The sequence below is a fragment of the Paramormyrops kingsleyae genome, chromosome 11 (assembly GCF_048594095.1).
Source record: "Paramormyrops kingsleyae isolate MSU_618 chromosome 11, PKINGS_0.4, whole genome shotgun sequence".
Taxonomy (NCBI): domain Eukaryota; kingdom Metazoa; phylum Chordata; class Actinopteri; order Osteoglossiformes; family Mormyridae; genus Paramormyrops; species Paramormyrops kingsleyae.
The window spans coordinates 5,910,524-5,932,407 of NC_132807.1; the positions used below are offsets into that span (position 1 = coordinate 5,910,524).

General features: G+C 46.7%; 2 protein-coding genes across 5 annotated transcripts in view; both read left to right on the forward strand.

The window, feature by feature from the left end:
* Positions 1–1,330: 1,330 nt before the first annotated feature.
* Positions 1,331–13,159, forward strand: cers3a (ceramide synthase 3a). Of its 3 annotated transcripts, none has more exons than XM_023814214.2 (11): positions 1,331–1,665; positions 3,861–4,037; positions 5,632–5,749; positions 6,457–6,575; positions 6,660–6,717; positions 7,688–7,738; positions 8,196–8,288; positions 8,520–8,648; positions 9,086–9,192; positions 9,894–10,047; positions 11,656–13,159. In XM_023814214.2, exons 2-11 carry the CDS (start codon positions 3,865–3,867, stop codon positions 11,794–11,796), a joined length of 1,143 nt encoding a protein of 380 aa, XP_023669982.2. In that variant the 5' UTR covers positions 1,331–1,665; positions 3,861–3,864; the 3' UTR covers positions 11,797–13,159. The 3 variants fall into 3 exon arrangements, with proteins under 3 accessions (XP_023669982.2, XP_023669984.2, XP_023669983.2); XM_023814216.2 differs by lacking the exon at positions 1,331–1,665 and adding an exon at positions 1,788–1,914; XM_023814215.2 differs by lacking the exon at positions 1,331–1,665 and adding an exon at positions 1,933–2,660.
* A 3,271-nt stretch (positions 13,160–16,430) lies between these two features.
* adamts17 (ADAM metallopeptidase with thrombospondin type 1 motif, 17) overlaps positions 16,431–21,884 on the forward strand; it is a 64,496-nt gene continuing 59,042 nt past the window's right edge. Inside the window, exons 1-3 of one of the 2 annotated variants that reach the window (XM_072717911.1) lie at positions 16,431–16,627; positions 17,185–17,555; positions 20,379–20,544. In XM_072717911.1, coding sequence (XP_072574012.1) covers positions 16,552–16,627; positions 17,185–17,555; positions 20,379–20,544 — 613 coding nt within the window. In that variant the 5' untranslated portion in view covers positions 16,431–16,551. The remainder of the gene's footprint in view (positions 16,628–17,184; positions 17,556–20,378; positions 20,545–21,884) is intronic. The other variant, XM_072717912.1, reaches the window with a different exon arrangement.

A 21,884-nucleotide genomic window follows, 5' to 3' on the forward strand; every position in this document is an offset into this window, starting at 1 on the left:
CTGGGCAATGTAGCAGTGGTCTACCGTCCTGTTCACTGATGAGTGTCGGGTCACCTTGCACAGAAATGATGGTCGTCAGCGTTGCTGGAGAAGGCGAGGTGAGCGATACGCTGAGGTCAACATGGTCCCCAGGGTTTGCTTTGGTGGAGGAGGTGCAACAGTCTGGGCAGGCATCACCAGTCAGTGCAAAACAGATTTGGTTATTGTACATGGCTCAGTCACTGCACGTTCTTACCTCAGAGACATCATAGAACCCATCATCATCCCCCAATTCCGCCAGCACACCCCGAACTTTCTGTTCATGGATGATAATGCTCCACCACATCGTGGCAGAATTGTCACAGCTCGACTTCAGGAGGTTGGAGTGCCTCATATGGTATGGCCATCAATGTCCCCTGACCTGAACCCCATAGAGCACGTCTGGGACCAGTTGAAGCAGAGACTGGATGATCGTACCCCACCCCCACGTGACCTGGCAGAACTGCGTGTAGCACTTGTGGAAGAGTGTAACGCATTGCCTCAGGACAACATCAAGAGGCTAGTGAGGAGCATGAGACGTCGCTGTCAAGCTGTCATTGCGGCAAATGGTGGAAACATTGTCTTCTGACATTGTCAATTTTTGCTATTTGGGGCTATCCCTGTTGTCTAAATTTTTGGGGTAATAAATATTAAACTGATGAAAATGGTGTTTCTTAGTAATATCAAAGGGAACCTTTATTTATTTCATTAAAATTCAGAGCAAATAGGAAAAGCACTCATGTAAATAACAATATCCCTAACTTATTGTGAGTAGTGTAGTATAGTACAATTATGGATTTGAACCCTCAAAATTGGTTTGCTGGCGTTCAGACACGAAGGCAGTAACGAAAAGTTTATGCTCTACCCTGACAAAATCTCCTGAGGGACACCCCCACTCCCCTCCAGTTGGCTAAATCAGTGAGCAAATCTACCATCCAAAAATATCTATATTTCTGGCTGTGGGCATACCGGTCCTGCTCTCAAGAGTTACAAACACTTCAAAAGGTGAAAATCACAAGAGGAAGATTAAATTCCAGCAGTGCCCCAGTTTTTGATACATTTGGGATCGGATGAAAGTTCTCAAAAAACATACACAAAAGCCTTCGTGTTTTAATAAGACATACAAAATACCTGCGCTATTAAATCAGAGCAGAGCACTTGAGATCATTCATTAAGGGCGATCACAAAGCGGTCCTGAAAAAAAGAGATAAATCCCGCAGCTCCTTAGTGAACTCCTGCCCTGCCCTTCACATCTTACCGGCCTTTCAGAGTTAGTTATAGGCTTTTCAGAGTTAGTTATACTCTTCCCTTTTTCTGCCGTCGGCGCTTCTGCCCCCACGGACCGTGTAACGGAAGCCGCGCTGCTCCCGCTACAAGTACAATGCGGAGTCACGGGCAAACTTGTAGCCCTTGGGCACCCGCCGCCTCCCCAACACAGGTAAATCACCTGTGCTGAGTCAGACAGCCAGTCAGCCACCTTGCGTCGTCAAAAGACGTGAATAGGAGCCGAGCCAGGGTGTGACCCGCACAAAGGCTGAGTGCCTGCCGGGGCTGGCGACGCCACCATGCCTGCTACTGGATCCCATTAAAGCGTGAGAGCCCTAGTCCGGCAGTTGAACCCACCTTATCGGAGCCGACCGTGTCAAGGTAAAGGGGGGGGGGGGGGGGGGGGGTTCTTTTTTCATGTTTCATTTCATATGAGTACTTTTTTTGTAAGGGGGGGGGGGTTAATTACAGGAACCACATTCAAAGCCACAAGCGCTCCTTGAGTGATCGGATTCGCGGCTGTCATGCGTCCGGTGATGCAGACCGATCATGTAGCGAGGGAAATAGGGCGCGTTTATCTAAGAAAGTTTGACAAGGGACTCAATCGGTCCCAAAAGAAGGGGAAATTACGTGAGTTCATGACTTTGGCAGAGATGTGCTGGGAAACCAGTTAATTTCTCAGGGGGATTTTTTTTCAGTTATCTGTCAATCAGAGCTCCGGTGATGGTTGACTTCTTTTAATGGTTTTAAACGGTACATGGACTTTTAAGAAATAAGTACATTGTGTTTTCACGAGATATCAGAGTTTAGACTTGGGGAATGCATGGGTCACGTCGCAGGGAGAGGTGGGTGCTGCGGCATACAGCGGCGTGCAAAGACTGGGCGCATCCCTCGGGAACATACACATTCAACAAAACTTGTGTTTGAAGGTGAAATTCGTTGACCGCATTTACAAAATTATCTAAAGTGCTGTAAAAGGTTGGACTAACAATCTAGCAAAAAAAGAACAATTAAATCTAAAGAAAAACATCCGCAAACTGCTCACATTCCTTGAATTTTTATGCTTGTTTAATTTCCAGGTGATTATGGATTTTAATAATTGCATAGGCTACTTGGTGCCTTATGTAAAGATGAAAGTTGCAAACAGATTTCAGATTTTATAGATGGCAAGTAGGCTAATGTTATTTTCAGAACACGTAAGAGTATTTTAATCCTGTTAAAAGTATTCGGGGTGTGGAGCCGATTGATCTCGGTCAGTGTTTTGCGTCTCAAACGGATCCGCTCCGCTTTAACGCTTCGCGTGAAGACGGACGGGAAACACGCAGATCAAACGGTGTGGGAGGCGAGAAGTATGGAGGAAGGAATCCAGGCGTAGAGTAAGTCGGCAGGTGAACTCGTTACGTATGTATGTGTCTGTGTGTGTGTGTGTGTAGTGCGCATGTTTGTGTGTGTGCTGGGTGTGTGTGGGTGTGTGTGTCTGTGAGTATATATGTTTGCTTGTGTATGTGTGTGTGTGTGTGTGTGAGAGAGAGAGAGAGAGAGAGAGAGTTTACCGTACTGGAACTCTAGAAGGGCTGAGGGGAGACTGTGCATTCCCTTGAACTGATTAAACTATGTACCTAACCTACGGTCAACAACAGATCCCTGCTGTGAAATATAGGATTATATGGATTTCATTACCGTATTACTTGTGTGTTTTTTTTTTAATTTTTTTTTATTTCTATCTGCTGGCAGGTGATTTCTAAGTAGGTAGAATTTATTGCTCTTCTTAGTTATCAGGTTTTCCCCCCTGTTTCTAAATCAGGTCGTATTAAATTCTGAAATTAAATTCGTGTTTACAGCGATTGGTGGTTGTTATAAAAAGCCAGGTTTTGGAGTGGTATCTTGGAGAGGTGATTCTGGCTTGGTGATCCACGCTCATCTCTGGTCACTGTATCTGGGGTGGGGGAGGTCTCACTACATTGTGTACGCATGTAATAGGAAATAAGGCTTAAAAAGGTCAGATTTCCTGCCTCTGCTGACTAGGGACTCACTTTACCTGGTCAGCCACATGTCCTGTCTCCACACGCACTGGGCTCACTCCTCCAGGCTGCACCCAGGGTTTCAGTCTGTCATTGTGACCTTTCTTAGGCTGGGTTCTGCTCGTTTGAACTTAAAAAGGCGGCAGTTTGAAACTCGGCTCCCCAGCCGGCTCCTGTTTCTAGGCTCCGGGCTTGACTTTTATAGTCTGTCAGCTTCAGGTTTGCTGACAGAAGGCGTGGAGAGTGCTTCAGGAAACTGTTTTTTTTTTTGTTCTTTAAATATTAACTTCTGAGTAAACAATGCTTTGCAAATAAGGAACTAACAACATTGCCTGTTTGTAAACCCACAGGAATAACAGAAGAACTTTGCCCTTGTATCACCCTTTATCGCTCATGTATATAATAATTATCGATATCAGTGATAATTATGGCCATGTTTCTGTGGCTTCCACTCTCTTAATTGTCCCTGTATATATTTTTATGGTTGTTATCAGTCCAGTTTTAGCTGCAGGAGCGGCCTGAGCTCTAAGAGGTCCTGTTCCTCCTCCCTTCCAGCACCATGTTCAGGACCATCCAGGAGTGGTTTTGGTGGGATCGCATCTGGCTCCCTGTGAACCTGACCTGGGCGGACTTGGAGGACAGGGAGGGTCGTGTTTACGCCAAGGCCTCCGACCTGTATGCCACCGTCCCGTACGCCATCCTGTTCCTCTTAGTCAGATACCTGTTTGAAAGGTAAGCCGTCAGCAGAAAGGCAAATGTAAACACGCCACGGCAGGGCTCTACTCACAAGGCAACGCGGCGCGTTGAGGTTACCGTGGGAACGAGCCGAAATAATGCCAGTGACGTGCAATAAGAAACCAATAAGCCTAAAATAAAAGGGTATTATGTGGCTGCTAAATGCTCGCTATGATTTTGAAATTACATGCAGTACTGGTACGATGTTATACATCATTTAGCATATATTATGTATCCTGTGTTGTCCATCTCATTGTGTTAGGGGGACATTGTCAAAGTAAGGTGATATATACACTATATGGACAAAAGTATTGGGACACCAGGCCAGTACACCTACTGGAACTTTTATGACATCCCATTCTAAATACATATGCACCAATATGGAGTTGGTCCCCGCTTTGCAGCTATAACAGCTGCCGCTCTTCTTGGAAGGCTTTCCACAAGATTTTGGAGCGTGTCTGTGGGAATTTTTGAGTTCCCTTCACTGGCACTAAAGGGTCTAACATAACCCCTAAAAATAGCCCCATACCATTATCCCTCATCCACCAAACCGTACAGGTGGCACAGTGCAGTCAGGCAGGTCACGTTCTCCTGGCATCCGCCAAACCCAGACTCGTCCATCACAATGCCAGACAGAGAAGCGTGATTCGTTACTCCATAGAACACGTTTCCACTGCTCCAGAGTCCAGTGGCAGCGTTCTTTACACTCCATCTGACACTGAGAGGCTTGCAAGCAGCTGCTCGGCCACCGAAGCCCATTCCCTGTAGCTCCTGGCGAAGAGTTTTCATGCTGGGGTTAATGCCAGAGGGAGTTTGGACCCGCTCTGTTACTTTACACGTTCAGTCACTTCATGGCCGAGTTTCCGCTGTTCCTAAACGCTTCCACCTTGCAGTAATACCTCTTACAGCTGGCCATGGAATATCGAGCAGGGAAGAAAGTTCACAAGCTGACTTGCAAAGGTGACATCCTATGACGGCACCATGCTTGATTTCACTGAGCTCTTCAGAATGACCCATTCTTTCACAAATGTTTGTAAACCTGACTGCATGGCTCGGTGCTTGATTTTATACACCGGTTGCCATGGGTCTGAATGAAACACCTGAATTCAATGATTAAGTTGTGTGTCCCAATAATTATGTCCATATAATGTATGTATAATGATATATTTACACTTACATTTTTATTATTGATTGATTGGTTTGTGCTGCTGAGTTTGAAAAAGCTGACTGGCTGATTCCTTGTTTCAGATTCAGATTTCAGATTTATGTTTATGTTCCTGATCTCTGTTGCTGTGTCTAGTAAGTACAGATTATAGCAATGGAAATGAGACATGACTTACATCACTTTTTCTCGGTGGATAATTACTGATTAACAAAGTGCTTCCTGTGGTGTTCCGCATTCTAACCCTATTGTTCTCTTCATGTGTGGCTGCTTGACTATAGTCCAGGTGCCCAGAGCGAGTCGTTAGCGTGGATCTGTGCTCTTGCTACAGACCATGCAAGATGCACACAGCAGCCTGAAGCCGCCTCTGGTTTCAGATTCCACCCTCTCCTTTCATTCATCCTGTTTTTTTTCTCTTCTTCTTCCCAGATCAGTAGCCACACCTTTAGCAACTTCCTTTGGGATCAGGGACAAAATCCAGCAGAAACCTGCTGACAATGCGATACTGGAGAAGTTTTTCATCTCCCGCTCCAGGAATCCAGGACAGGTAAACGCCTGAAAGGCTGTTTGCATCGGCCGCTTTACGATGATGTTTGAGGTGTTTAACCACATCAGCCTTATTCGTGTTGACAGTAAGGAAGCCTGAGAGCGTGGTTGTAATGCAACGCCAAGGCTTGCCCAATCCTCTGCAATAGCTGAGTCACAGCATCTCCACCTTTCTCATGAGCCAGTGGCCTTTTGTTACAGAAAAGTGTCCCCGCGGTGCAAATGGCCGATGGGGTTTGGAACTCCTCTGCGGGATTATTAGTGTTTCTTGCTTTGATTCCATGAGCATTGTGGGTAAACTTGCTTTAATTAAAAAAGCTTGCAGGCTTATGAAAAAAAATTCCACAGTGCCATTGCACTGCAGCGCAGTGAATACAGTGCAGAATTTTGAACGACTGGTGTAATGGTGTCATAAGTCACAGCAGGGTGTGCCTGTCCCAAGGCAGGGCGGAGTCAGGTGACAATTATTTTTCTCTCTTAGTCCAGATTTTGATGTCCAGCCGACATGTGTTTTATTTTCCTGTGTGTTTTTCTTCAGGCTCCCTAGTTCTTGTGACTCCTCCGCTTTTTGCCGTCTCTGCTCCCTCTTCCTTTGCCCCACCGCTGTGTCACCCTGGTACTTCTCTGCCATCCTGCTTAGGTCACTGTGCCCTGGATGTTCTAACAAGAGGTCATCTCAACGTTGTTCACCCTACATTCCTCACACAGAACGACATTGATGGGTTGTCTAAGAAGTGCGGCTGGACGAGGAGGCAGGTGGAAAGATGGTTCCGGAAGAGACGCAACCGAGATCGGCCCGGATTGCTGAAGAAGTTTAGGGAGGCCAGGTAAACTGCCTGATTTCTCACCAGCCTCGGGAACATTACATGTAATACCAGCACTCATGAGCAATTCTGTGTTTCTCTCTGCAGTTGGAGATGCGTCTTCTATCTGTCAGCTTGCATTGGAGGCTTCATAGCCCTTAATGACGTGAGTATTGTTGTTATGCTGTGATGTACTAGTATGACTCATGAGAAAAGTGTGCCGACGTTTGAGCTCAATAAAGCATTTCTATATAAGTTCCTGTGTTTTCTGCCTTTTTCGAGCTACTTTCGTCAGCATGGTCAGCTTTCACGCCATTGTGCTGCCCTGCCATGCGATGCACACTCACCCCAAAGGCCAAACAAGGCCTTCAAAGGATATTGCCCAGCATTTTTCGTGAATTCATCATCTATCCAGCTCTCAGGTGAAGTTCAGGTACCCCCGTCATGGTAGCCCTCTTTTTTTGGAACCGCGCGCATCCAGCTCTATGCCTAAGGATTGAAGAAATTGCCAAGAGGTTTCTTTCAGTCACAGAAAAGTCCAAACCGAAGAGGAGGACTACTCCAAGACCCCTTCTTTCCTCTCTGGCTATTCCCAAGTCCTTAGCAACAGTGAAATCAAGCATGCGATATTCAGTGGTGCCATGCGAGATGCCCCGAGGCCGGCGGGCATCTGGAAACAGCAGGGGCCACTGGGCTCAAGACTAACGTCGCTCTGGCAAAGTTCACGAATGTCCGTAAAGTGGCATTACCTACAGTGGATTCCTTGATTTTCCAAATTGCAATGCTGTTGATGTGCCTGCGGTCACCCCTCCCTCGGTGAGCTGTCGGAAACAGCAGCACCATTAGAACTGCTGGAGTGAAACAGAGAAGGCAGGGGGCTCTAATTTAAAATGGATTACCTCTGTTATGGGATTGTATCCCTGTGGGGGGGGGGGCTGATGTGGTGGGCAGGGAAAAGAGGGTTTCCAAGGGAACCGCTGTTTGAGGTTTTGCAGCTAGATTTGAGAAGGGGAGCAGAGCTTAGCGCCGATGTTTACGTCACCTAAATTGTATGCTATAATTGAGATTTGTGTTATCCTCTTTTCAGCACACAGAGATCTGGTTTATGTAGCTCTCTTGCCCCTTATGTTCTGCAGAAACCCTGGTTTTATGACACGCGTGAAGTGTGGGCAGGCTTTCCAAAGCAGGTGCGTATGTGTTCCTCATCCCAAAACGGTCCGAATATTACAACCGGCCCTGTGTTGCTGACAATAATTACCTGTCTGCTTCCAAATTAAACAGAGCTCCACTCCTTATTTAGAAGTAAACCCTCCGTTTTCTAATAAGAAGTTAAATTATTCTCTGGAATATCTCCCATTCTGCACTCGGTGCCAAGATGTAATCAGGCGAACCTTGACGCCAGCCATATTGGCACGTCGCTATTAGGATTATGTTGGGTTTTAGCTACAGTAAACTGCTGCAAAAACACACCAAAAGTGCATAAACATTTGGCTCGATCTATATTTGATCTGCACTGTTCGACACCACCTCTCTCTCCGGCCCTTTTGCAGGCCATCGCCGCATGATTAGCATTACCTCATAGAATAAATGGAGCATGTGGCCTGTTCAGAGTCTGATTCCTGCCTCTTTCCCGTGTCATTGCAGACGATGCTGCCATCCCAGTACTGGTATTACATCATTGAGCTGAGCTTTTATTTGTCTCTGCTGTTCAGGATCACTTTTGATGTGAAACGGAAGGCAAGTTTTGATTTATACTCTGCTTTACACCCATTCAGTCTGGAGATGCTTTTATCAGCCCTCAAAGGTCCTCTCTTAAGTGTGTGTGTTTTTTTTGCTGATCTGGTTTGTTGGGTGGATCTGGAAAGCAGCTGTTTGTTTAGCTGTTTGTTTTGCATAGATGACTTTAGCAGGAATGCTGTGGCCTATTTACTTACTGCCTATTTGTATTCCTTTTGGCTGCTTTCTTAGGACTTTAAGGAGCAGGTTATTCACCATGTGGCTACTTTGACCCTGCTCTCCTTTTCTTGGTGTGCGAACTACATCCGGATCGGCACCATGGTCATGATCACCCATGACGTCTCTGATGTTTTGCTGGAGGTAAAGGCCCCTTTTGCAAAGGCAGGTCACACTTTACTCGAGGGAGCACAAATACATAGCAGCAGCTTTTTATTGAAGTACAAATCATGAAGATATCATGAAGAAATCATGAACCAATACAGTAGCTACTAGAGATTAACGATACATCATGATTCATTAATGATGAACAAACATGAGGTCAGCATTTCACTTGTTATTCATGACTTGTTCCTTCAGAAGTTCAAAAATATTTACAAAATTGACAGATATAGTAACAAATGTAGTTACTGCTTGAGATAAAAGATGGATCACGATTCATTAATGATGAACAAACATGAGGTAAATATGTAACTAAGACTACATAAGTAATAGCATAATACTATATTATTTGTGCCCCGTCAAGTAAAGTGTTGCCCAATGACACAGTTAAGCCGTTTTTTCCTTCTGCTCCCTTCCAGTCCGCAAAGCTGTTCAACTACGCCAAGTGGGAGAGGACCTGTAACAGCATCTTTGTGCTCTTCGCTGTCATCTTCATCGTCACCCGGCTGGTCATCTTCCCGTTCTGGTGAGCCCACCTCTGCTCCGCAGGCGACCACATCCCTGCTAATATACTGCAGTGTCTCACAGTCTGGCCCTCGGGGACCTGCAGCGGTCCACGTGTTTGGTCACTTGCAGAGTCACGTGGCCATTAAGAATAGGAACTGTGCGTAACTCTTACCAATTCACCTTCAAAAGGGGTGTTTATGTGAAAAGCAAAACTTTAACGTGTTAAGCTGTGAAGGCAAAGTAACATTATATGATATGATTGTAAGTATTATGTGAGCAGCGCCGTGACCCACACCACCCAGGCTGCAGGTCCAGGTCCTGTGTCTGTGGAGTTTCCTGTTTTCATAGGGGTTTCCTGAAATACTCCCTGATTTCCCACAGTTTTAGACGGATTGGTGACTCTAAATGGCCCTTAACGTGTGTCCGTGTGTGCATATGCCATTTGTATTGGGCTGCCATCTTGTACAGGGTGCACAATGGACAGCCTGCAATCCTGGACTACAAAATGGGTTTGGGGGAATGAACAAATGAATGAATGAATGGCCAGACAGACTTGAAAATGGGTCATCTTGGCTGGACACAGCAGATATGTAAATACTTGCCACATTAATCTTACGTTATGAGAACTCTATAGTGTTGCTTTAGGAATGCTTACACGAGGTTTACTCATCTCCTCCCTGCCAAATAAAACCATCTCTCTCTGCTCCGCATCTAATCCAGGCTCATCCACTGCACGTGGGTCTATCCTGTGGAGCTCTATCCAGCTTTTTTTGGATATTACTTCTTCAACGTGATGCTGGTGGTCTTATTACTCCTGCATATCTTCTGGGCATATCTGATCCTCCGCATGGTGAAGAAGTTCATCTTTGGCAACGTAAGTGCACTGCCCTGGGGCTGCAAAGGCAGCGGATGCTGCGGACATGTGGAGACAGTCTGTTCATAACCGCTTTAGCTGTGCCGAACCGTTTGGAGACCCTCTACCTATCCGGTTAAGCACAGTGTTGTTTGTGTCGTGTTATTTTTTCCGAGGACCGCCCGGAAGGTTCCGTCCGGCAGCTTTTACGAGCCATAACGTGTGCAGGGAGGGGGCGCATATGGAGCGAGGTGTGACGTATGGGCCTTGACCCAAGTTATGGTCCAGTGGTGCTCTATGGGGGTGGGGTGGGGGGGGATTTGTCTCTCATAGTCTGTCAGTCGTCTTGCTCTGGGAGGCTTGGCTGATCATTGTTAAAAAAAATATAGGCACCTTAGAGGGCACCGCAACCGGGTCCTCGCGGACCTCAGTGGTGACCTTCGGGTCAGAAGCTCACCTCCTTAACTGTTGTTTTTTCCATTACGCAAAAATGGAGGGAGGGAGAAACATCTTGGTGTGACTCTCTGCCCTCTCCACACCCCCGGCTTTGGGGGCCGTGTCACGCTACGCCTCCGATTCGGCGCAGGGGCGTCTGCAGACTATTTTCCCGGAATGGGCCCACAGGTGTGGAAGGGAAGCAGTCGGCCGGTTCTGCTCGGGGCGATAAGCTTCCCCGTGAGCCCAGCACTGACTTTTCAGCCTATTAGCATTAATGGTGATGGCAGGTGATCCGTATCAGCCAGGAATGACGGTTTCTTGGAAGAGAACGGCTTGTGGTGTTTGTATTGGTGTCCCCGCAGGGGCTAAGTGTACTGCAAAGGACCATTTAAAATGGATCTATTACTCATTAAATCACTCTTCTTTTACAGAAAGCAGAGCTTTAAGTTTAGAAAAAGATCCCACAATCACACTGTAATCTCAAACAGTTTAAAAAAGTTTCAAATAAATACAGATTATACATAATAGTAGAAGACAGCAGATGAGAATTGTTCCACCGATCATATACATTTTATGATGCCTCAACATTATCCCCTACCTATCTACCCTCCCAGCTGTTTTCTGAGATGTTCGTGGAAATTAATGAGTTGGGGTTACGTTCTCTAATGAATTAATTGCCGAGGTACTTGTCCAACAGCAGGTGTAATGGGTCCTCAGGGACTCCAAGACGGTCCATGTTTTTACTCCGTCCCAGTTCCTGTTAGGGAGCAAACACGTGGACCGTCTTGGAGTGCCTGAGGAACAGGTTGAGACATACTGTAATAAAGGGCACTTTTACAAATTAAGGAGAATCTCGATCAGCTTGTAGCATAGTAGGGTTAAAGATCCCTTTTAAGGAATCAGAGAAGCGATCTTGTTTGGAAGATCCCCTCTTTGCATGAGTTCTTTCTTTTCCATGTTCCCAAAGACTTCTAAATTCTTGCGTGTTTTGTTTATAGAGTGCTGTCTGAAGAGTCTCTCCACTGCTATGGAATTAGCAGGAAACTTTGAATCCATTCATTCGCTGCGCAACAGAGAGGCAGCCCTGACCTGACCTGACCCAACCGATTTGGCTGTTAGTCGGCCCAGTAGCCGTCTAAGTGAAAATGATGTATGTATTTGATTAGTGATGGAATATCCCTCCTCCCACAGCTGACGGGTGACGATAGAAGTGACAACGAAGAGGAAGAAGATGCAGGAAGTATAACAGAGGATGAAACATACCAGAAACTTGGCAACGGCTCAGGGTCAGTGGGCGCTAACGGCGTTAGCGGGGCTAATGGCACTCACTGAGGATGCACGCGGCTGAGAGACGTGGAAGTGATGACGATGAGAAAGCAACAGTCCTGGGAAAGAAGACAAAGGAGGATGCGACAAGGAGCACGCAGGAGGACACTTTCTTCATCCGAACATCCACGCTGCCAACCCTGAACGTAGCCGCTCATGCTAACACACGGCCACCATTAAGTAACGATGGCAGGCTATCAGCGCAGGTCGCTTGCCTGAAGGATTCTCCCAGTGGTGATCAAACAGCGATAATGCTGCATCTCGCCCTGTCCTCACTGACGACACCCTCACCCCCCCCCCGCCCCACACCACCCCCGGCTACTCCTAGTGTCGTCAACATCAAACTGGTTTCTCTGGTCTTTGTTTTTCCTCCCGTGCGCAAACCGCTTTGTCTCACTGACACGTGTGGCAGAGGCGTGTCCTGTTAAAGACGCTACGGAGTCACGAAGCGTGACCGTGCGTGTGACCCACTTGTCAGATCGCCTGAGGTACGCAGCTGGGCTGAGACAAAAGGCATGGGAACTTGGGGGTGGGGGGGCATTTTTTCACTGTGTCAACATTGAAGCTTTAAATAACAGTCTGGCTTATTTTTACGTACGATACAGGCGTGGTGTCCCCTCTGCTGATTACAGAGAGCAGGACATAACTTACAAACGATGATTAGACTACAGTTGTACATTGTAGAGCCATTCTAATTTTTATGCAAAATAAATATCTCTATCTGGGGCCTGATTAACACAATTATGCTCATATTGACAGACCTACTGAATACACATTGAGTGTTCTCCTTATCCATCCATCCATCCATCTTCTCACTGTTTTTCCTGCTCGTGGTCATGAGGGGGGGGGCTGGAGCATAGGCAGTAGAGGGCATATTGCTGGGGTCCACCTTGGATGGGATGTATTTTAGTACTTTTTGTTTAGTTCAAATATGTTCAGATGCCTTCTTCTTAGGCTGAAATTAGCAGAAACGGTTAGTGTCGATAAACAGGAGACTCAGTCGCCCACCCTGACTAGGTTAGATCTCCTCCAACTGTTTCCCTCAGACAAGTTCAGCTACTTATTTACTTCCCTGAATCATTTTTCTGTTTAATCATTTGAAGGTTTTTTGAAGGAAAAGGCCAGTGGTTCTATGGAAACATTTCAGTGAAAAGATTCATCTCTGTGCTGAAGAACTAATTAATAATCTAACAGGGATATATAATATGAAAACTTGCATTTTATTATATTTTAATTCAATAAATATGTTGACTGATAACTTGCATCGTGTTACAAAAAAGGCACATTACTGGGTGTATCAGCGAAATGGATGTGAGGTTAATTTTCTTCATATTTGACGACAACGTACAATAAACGTATAAAGACAGAAGCCTGGTAAAACTTTCTCTGGAATCCCTTCCCGGCATCTGCTTCCCTGATCCTGGGCAGATGACTGCTTCCCACCCACTCGCTTTCTTCTTCCCAAGCCCTCGTTTGAGAACATGACCTTCTGCAGCCTCTCCTAGCCGCCTGCGCCAAGTCACACCAGGCCCTTGCACCTGAGCCCAGTGGTAACCCTTAAAGTCAACACTAGAGGGAGCAGTTCACCATGCTGTTCATACAGAGAGGTTGCTGCTCTGTTCGCAAAACACATAACTACAGCCGTGTCCCTACAACGTCTGTCCCTCAATTCTCCCTTTTCCGTCCGGTGTCTAATGTACATCTTTATATAAATGTTGGAATTCAATGTGTAAATAATTGTTAAAATCATATTCAGTGACAAATGCATGTTGGGTAAAGTAGAAAATAGATTAATTCCTCAAGTTATTTATACGATATTTGCCTTCTTGCTGTGAGGCAGCAGTGTGTTTTTGGCCGTCAGATGGATGCCATCCGCAGGAATGAAGACGATGCATGCAGCCACTGAGAGCCACAGGAAGTCTGACACAGCTGGCTTTGTTCTGTTTAAGAAACACAGGGATAGAAGGAGTCAGCTCAGCTCGGGGGGGCCGGGCGCCACCCGAAAGCTCCTGCCTCACCCCTGTGAGTCTCACTGCCTCTAGGAGGCTGGACTGCGACCACACAGAACCTGCAGAGGACAGAACATCCACAGACTGCGTCAGACAAGATCCTCGCTCGGGGAAGGCGACTCGAGGGAGGGGACGCTCTTTGGGGGTAAACGATAAGGCAGTGCTGACTCTAACGTCACCTTCTGAGTCCATGTCCTTCACATGGACCCATTATACAACTTTTAACTTTTTGAGGAAAATGTTATATAGCTACTGTTTCAGGACCTAAGATATGACAGCAGGGTTCTATGGATTTGGAAGCACCAAACTTCATGGTAAAAATCCATGTCCCTAGTCCTCTAACCAGCACTGCGTTCAGTAGTCAGCAGTCCTGAGAGTCCCAGGACTTGTGGTCCATCAGGAATCAGCAGGATATCGGATATTTGTACGGTGGGCAGGATCTTAGGTGGTGATGTTCCTAATACACTGTCTGGCGTGACCATTTGCACCTGGGAAACTTTCTCCCTGGATTACGTGTCGCCCAGTTACGTGGGATGATGAAATGTTAGTTAGAATGCTGCTGGAAAGTCCCCTACACTCCTAATCACCTCCTTTGTCCCAACAGGAGGCTGCTTTTCTCATCCAGTGCTTTGCTTTGTCTTTTTTCCTTTTAAAAAGAAACTTAGGAAGAAACTCAAGGTTATTTGAGGACTTGAGGCCAAAGGGGGGAGTTCCTAATGTGAGAAGTCAAAGTGATGAAAATAGGATTAATGCTTCCTTCAGGATGGGGAACGGAACGTGTTCAGCTGCAGACTTTTTAAAGGGTCACTAACGGGGCTCGTTCATGTCGGACGAGGAGAGTTTCACTCCCACCAGCCGTTAAAGGCCCATGCAATCACAAGTGGCCTGTTTGCATATCTCCTGGGGTTGGACATCTCCCCCAGTGTCAAGAAGAGCCCCCCCCCCCCCCCCCCCCACATGACCACCTGTTACTCTTTTGCCACGGACTTGTTAATCTCACTTGCAACTGATAAAATACAGACTAAATGCTTGGAAAATACTTCCAAAACAAGCAACCATTATTCATACCTACAAGATTTGCGGATTTAACTGTAATGCAGCTATTTTTAGCATTTTATAACCACGGTTCATGTGTGTTTATCTGAAGTATTGAATGAGAATCTCTTGGCTTTTTAATAAAATTTGGTGCTCTTTATTTGGCATTTATCTCACAATAAGAGGTTCAATACGGCCATACATTTCTTTATATTTTCACCAAGCTGGGTTCGGCAGATATTAAAGTGACCCATCAAAATGCGACCCAGTGCCCTGTATTGGGAACTAACGTGCTGCTCTCAGAGCTGTCAGTCTGTTGCAGAAATGCCTGTATGGGAGACTATCCACACAGCACAATGCATGAAGGAACAATCTGTTTTTAATAGCTATCATTTATAATATAATTTCCTGACCAATTACCCAGTCATTTTGTTCCCTGCCCCACTGCTTCTCAACCCAGGCTTCTGAGACGCCCACATTTGTGCTCTCTCCCAGGTCCCAGTACACCTGTACCAGGTATTCGGTGTTGTTCATTGGCTGGGAGCTGGGTGGGAACAAATATGTGGAATGTGTGGTGGTTCCTGAAGACTGTGCTGAGAAACCCTGCCTTACAGCATCATAAAGCAATGATCCACTGGCCATGGTGCCCCCCAAGGCCACCTACTCTGCAGATGGCTCTAATCTCTCACTACAAAACCCTGTGTGTTCCTCTTATTTTTAGGAATCAGCTCACAAAATGTCCATTTTATTACACTAACTTCAGGCGTTTGCTTTTCTCAGTGGTGTGTGGGGTCTATTGAAATTGGTGCTCATCACGTTTGTGCTGCAACATAAACAGGGTGCAGCTATCCCTATAAACTGATCCTTTCACTGAATTAACACTGAAGTTCTTAAAACCATGCACAGCTGGTTTTAACAGGCTAACCAATTTTAAGGAGCTTCCAAATTTTGTGCTATTTCCCCAATCCAGCGTTACGTTCGAGAGAAACTTCATTGACTGTAAACTCTCCATTCCTTCAGGGAATAGACAAAAAATGTATGGCATATACGTCTTTTAAACGACTGCTGATTTTGAAAAAATGTATTCTGTTTATCACTATTAATCTATAAGCATGGCCACTCCTGTATTTAGTAATTTACTAGGTTTAGCAATATGTTTTGCTTTATTACTTCAAAGTAAATTGGGGATAGAAATGAAAGGAAAAACGTCAATAAAAGTTAGAGAGTCTGGCTGGAAAAAAGTCATCATGGATATCAATTTTACACTCTGCACAGTACATTCGTGACATTGAAGAATTCTTTTTTTGCTGTTCCTCAGACTTTCTGTCCTCTGATTCCAAATTCAGGGCCAATGTGGCTGGGCCAATAAATAAGGGGGGGGGGGCAAAAAACCCCACCACTCGCACTACCCATACGTACACTACACACACTGTGCACTGATTAGGGGCAAACCACGTGTACTGTGTCAGCCCACAAGAAAGAATGGCATGAAGATAAACGAATGGGAATTCAGGGATTTTCTTTCGCCCGTTGTTTGGGCCAATCGCATTCCGGTGGGGGTCGTCCTTAGAGCGGACAGGCGTGTCGATCGTTTCAAGTTCAGTTTGTCTGCAGCTCATTAATTTCTCAAAGTTTGGAGAACTTCGCTTCAGCCCGGGCTGCCTCGGCTCAGCGCGTCCCGTTCCGTCCGCCGCTACAGCCCTGGCGCCGCCTTACCATGTGTGACAGCCTTAGTCTCCGGCTTTTAATACTGTCTTCGCTGCTTTTAAGCTTTGGACTGTCGGCAGTAGCAGGTAAGGCAGGAGTACACCTGCGCTTTTACCCCTCTGGATGTCACAGTTTATAAATGTTATTAAAGCAGACTGCATCCAAATCGCACGCATTTAAGGCGTACTGCCTCCGTGTCCACGTAGATGCAATCGTTTGGGGGCCTTTTGGGGTTTCATTCATCCACGTCATGCCTGTCCGCAAGTTTTAGCCTGCACTGACAGTTTGAACGCCGCACCATATAAATTTAATCACAGTCTGATCGTGCATACTTCTGTGAGTATAACATGGCTAGCCTTTAAAGAAAACAATCTTTAAAGATGTCTGGCCAAAATAACACCTTTAGAAAAATCTTAAAAACGAAACTTTGGCGAAGTTACAGTCCGGTCCCTTATAGATGAGGGGGGGGGGGGATCTGATTTAATTAATCTCCGCCAAATGCGCGTCTTCCTATAGGCGTTGCATCGCAAATCATACTTTGCAGTTGGAGTCTCGCTGTAAGGCGTCGTCCTTGATGGGATCGCCTTGTTTTTTTTGGCCAGCCGCAGCTGCGATGTGTGTATGAACATTTTGTCTTCTGCAGCGGACCCGGAGGAGGCTGCTCTGGTCGTCCCAGTGCGGTTAACGGAGGACGAGGTCCACCTGCTGATGGATGCGGCCGGGCGGAGCGGCCGCGGACGGGGGCGGCGCTCTCTGAGCCAGCAGGGAAGCCGCAGTCTGGAGCAGAGCCGAGACCTGTTCCTGCTTTTGCCGGCCTTCGGCACAGACCTTTTCCTCCAGCTCAGGAAAGACGCAGGGTTCCTATCGGAAGACTTCGTGATTGAGGAGATGCGGGATAACGGGACTGCACCGGCGAAGAGTTATCCCGGTCCCAGTGCCGCTTTCTGCTTCTACACCGGGCGGGTTCTCAATCACACCGGCTCTTTTGCAACCCTCAGCACCTGTGGTGGTCTGGTAAAAAGTGATACTTTTTCACCCCATATAGACAACTTCTCTTGAGTTTATATAACTTTGCAAAATCGCTCGTTGTTATTGTGTGTAAAATTCACATTGGAGGATACAGCTGCCTTCCCCCCCACCTACAAAATCTGTAATCCTGCAGTTGATGGCAAGTGACAAACATCACTTGTTCTTGTTCATTCATGAAATGGTTGCTCCTGTACTGTCAGAAAAAGAGTAACAATTTGTACCTTTGCTTGTCACTGGGGCTGTACCCTCAAGGGTCTGGCAAATTGTACCCTAGCTGTAGGTAATTGTACCTTTTAAGGTACGGAAATATACTCTGAGGAACATTTTTGTACCATTGGGGTACATTGATGAACATCAGAGTTAATTTCTGTACCTTAATTTTTTTCTTTCTGACAGTGGGGGGCTTAGACACACACACACACACACACACACACACACACACACACACACACACGTTACTAGGGTAACCGGTTGCTGATTGCTCCTTGCTCCTCAATCCCAAACCCCCCAGAACTGCACCACCCTGCCCGGTGGCTGGAGTGTAACCCTAAGACAGATGCCCCCTGCCACTGTGCATTTTTGGAGACGCTCTGTGGACCACAGTGGCTCGAACAAATTCATATTCACCACGAGTCGGTCATTGTTTCAGCTGCCCAGTCGTTTTAAGTGCCTTTTATTAGGAATGTCATAGTGACCATAAACAGATTAACTTCACGTTTCAAGTATGGGTGTGTAAAACTTCAGTGTGAAATTCATTAGAAGCGTAGAAGTGTAGGAATGTTTATCTGTCCTGGTTTATAACGGTGATTATTACCTCGGTTGCCTGCTCCCAGTGTTTGTGAGGGATGTGGTTATACAGGGAAAGTCAGATTTCCCATGTCACAGCTGTGAAATCCAATCAAAAACACAAACTAAGCTGGGATGTTTTACCAGACTGTAATGGCACTAAAGGCAGATTTTAGGTTCAGAAATGTCACTGCATATTCCAAGACCAGTCGCATAATCAGGTGTCTGTTAACAGGTAACTGGTAAATGACCCATGGTTACTTTTGGATCGGAATATTCCGGTACTCCTGGGTTGAGGGGTTTGTGTTGTTTTCCTGGGTGGGGTGGTCTGCAGTTCGGCCATAAAGGTACAGAGCGCAGGCACGGCCCCAGGTGATGCTCACGGCGGTTTAAGAGCAGTTTGCTTCTGTCATTAAATCCCTCTGCTGTTCTTGGCGGGAGTTCAGCTAAAACAAAGACCGCTGAAACGCTGCCTGTCGGCGGGAGCCAGGACTGGCGTATCAAACGTGGTCGGGCATCTCTGCGGACGTGACAGGTGGCGTTCGGCCTGCTCGGCGCTTGCTTGGCGTTTTATCTGTGGAGGGTCCCTGCCCGCGCACTGGCTTCCGGATGTCGCTGGGGTCTCCGGCCGGCTGACCTCCCTCAGAGCAGCTGTGCATACGGGGACCACCCGCGGATGCTGTCCTTCTACACCACCTTCACCTAAAGAAACCTGCGGACTCATTGCTGTCAAACGCAGCCGTCTGAGTTCTACGGTGTCTCCTGTCGAGATCCTGCCGTTTGATGCCCCCCCCCTCCCCCCCGAAGCCTGCCCTCTTATCTTAATCCCTTTAGCCCATGTGCCTGATTCCTATCTCCTCCATTCATTCCCCTTGTCGCCTTTTTGTTTGATGTTGTTCACGTTCTGAAAGGCCGGTTCCTCGACTTCCAAACACCCAGCGGAAATAGACCCGGAAAGCCCCCCCCCCCGCCCCCCCCATCCTTTGTGGAGGGCATGGAGCCTCTTTGTTGATGTGAAAGCTATGGTCCTGATAGACTGGCATAATATCAGCCAGGCAGTGTAAATATTTTTTTTTTTGAGTGTATAATCTTTTTTTCCCCTCTTTCCCATATTATTGAGACTATTTTTATGCAGGAACTGATTGGTTAACTTTTGATTTAGATGTGAAAACAGGATACCCATCTATATTTTTATATTAGATTTTTAGTGCTTAAAGTATTTATGGATTTCTGGAATTAATGCTGGATGCTGTAATGGAGGTTCATCCATGTCAGAAATCCTGGGCTTACCTGGGCTGTTTTGCCCCATCTCGCCTTGATGAGGCTGAATTTGGTGCTGTTCATGAATAAACATCCTGTTATCTCTGAAGGAGGAATAAAGGTGGCCCCTTTCTGCCCCCTGCCCCCATCCCTGCATGGGGGCCCTCTGACATTGCCCCCTGCTCCTCGCCTGCCCCAGGGTGCAGGAAAGAGGCACATTGGGTTTTGCAGCTCCAATTAGTAATGGAAGGTCTGGGTCAGTTAGTAGGGCATCTGCGGACTCCTGGTTCTGCTCCATGTCTTTCCGTTAAAGGGAAATCGACAGGGTAATTTCATACTAATGGTGTCTGATTCTGGGGAGATTTAGATCGATGGAAACACACCAGCCTGTATGAGATTCTTTGGAGTTTCTCTGACTTCTTGCAAGATATATTGATTTTTTTTTTTTTTAAGTTCGTGTTTACTCACATTTTCCTAGTTTTAGAAATAATATTTTTTATTACTGTGTCGTCCTGCAACCCTAATCAGGAAGGATGGATATATGGATTACAGAGTTATTGCCTGGCCCACAGAATGGATTTTTTCAACTTTGACAGCCTTTTCATGGTGGGGGATGGGGGGGGGGGGGTCGCATCAGATTGATGGAATGGTGTTCCCTGCACACAAACTGTGGGTCATGATGTTTTTGTGTGTGTGTGTGGGGGGGGGTGGCTTAATGCTCTGATTTTTTTATTTTTTATTTTCCTTTATATCTTCCCACAGACTGGATGGGTGCAGACGGAACATGACAGCATGTTCATCGAACCCACGGCGAGCTCCGGCACTTTTGCTGGCGTGGAGCATAGGGTCGTCCGCCGGCGGAGATCTCCCACAGCCAGGCCCCCCCACATGGAAACGGAGATGACAAAGCACTGTGAGACCATTCAAGGTAGTGAGCCCCCCCAGCCGCCTTTGGCGGTCAGTCAGTACCCCTCCCTCACATGCTTGCATACTGCCTGCCTGCTCACTCATGCATGTGATTTTCCGCCAGGAAGTTGCTGCAGCAGGTGATTTTTGGATGCTATTTGCTTGCAGTTTGTTTATCTCTGCTTGCTCTCTATAACTGTTTTGGGCCCCCAGTCTTCACCATGAACTCCTGCTGTCCCGGATCAGCCGGTTTAATATATCTTTGGTTTCACAGCAACCTGCCTTTGAAGTTTGTCCCTTCAAGGTGGGCAGCTGTTCAGTTGTTTTTTTTTTTTTTTAAACGTGCTTCTTGCTGGAACCTGTTATAACTTAGCATGAATGCTACCTGACAGTAAAACCAGCAGCCCTCTCTACTGTCTAACAACTATGGACACTTAGCAAATTCTCCACCCCCCTGTGGTGTCGCTCCAAAAATCCCAGCTTTTGGATTTTTCTAACCAGGAGGAATTTGTTTTTTCAAGCACACCATTTTCTCAGAGAGCCAAAGCTCTCAGGCTGTCTGACTGCTGTGATGTTTTTTTTTTTTTTTGTTCTTCATAAAGAAAGGAACCATCCAGGTGAATTATGGGAGTTGTAGTTTTGCAGTCATCGAGGTCGTGGAGACATCTGGAAGCTTTTACCAGTAAAAGAATTTGGTGGAGATCTCCCAGTTCACTGTACTTTCGTGCAAAATCTGAAGTGCTGCTCTTTTAAGAACCGAGAAGGGAGCACAGACAGCCGTGCGACAGGCCATCGTTATTGTGAACCCAAACCTCTCATTCCTGACTCTGTTTCTCTCCTCTTGGAACTTGGAAAAAAAAAAATGAATTCTTCAGCCAATCACAGAGGGGATGTTTTGTTTGTTGGGTAAACTGCTGTTATCTATTTAACGTCTGTTCCTCTTACTGGTGTGATGAAGTATAATTTCATCCTGGAGAGAAGCGTGTCCTGGATTATTACATAATTCCTGTGAAGGAAAGACCACCAGCACTTTTGACTGGCCGTGTAAATAAATTCTTTCCATGTGTTCGCATCTGGGAGAGAGTTTGGACTTCTGCTGTAACTGGACCTGGCTCGTCACAGGGACGGAGCGCTGGTAACCCGATGAGGTTCTGGCGGCTGCCTCATGCCGACGGGCCGCTGCCTTGGCCTGGTCCCGGCCTGCAGCCCCCGCAGCCCCCACAGCCCCCGCCCTTACGCGGATGTTATCTTTCTGCTGCTGGTGATGACAGAGCTTCAGGTGCCAGGGGTTCTGTGGGTCCCACCACCTGGTGTCTCTGGGCGGGCCCAGAGGCTCTGGATTTTAAATTCCTGTTCCCCCCC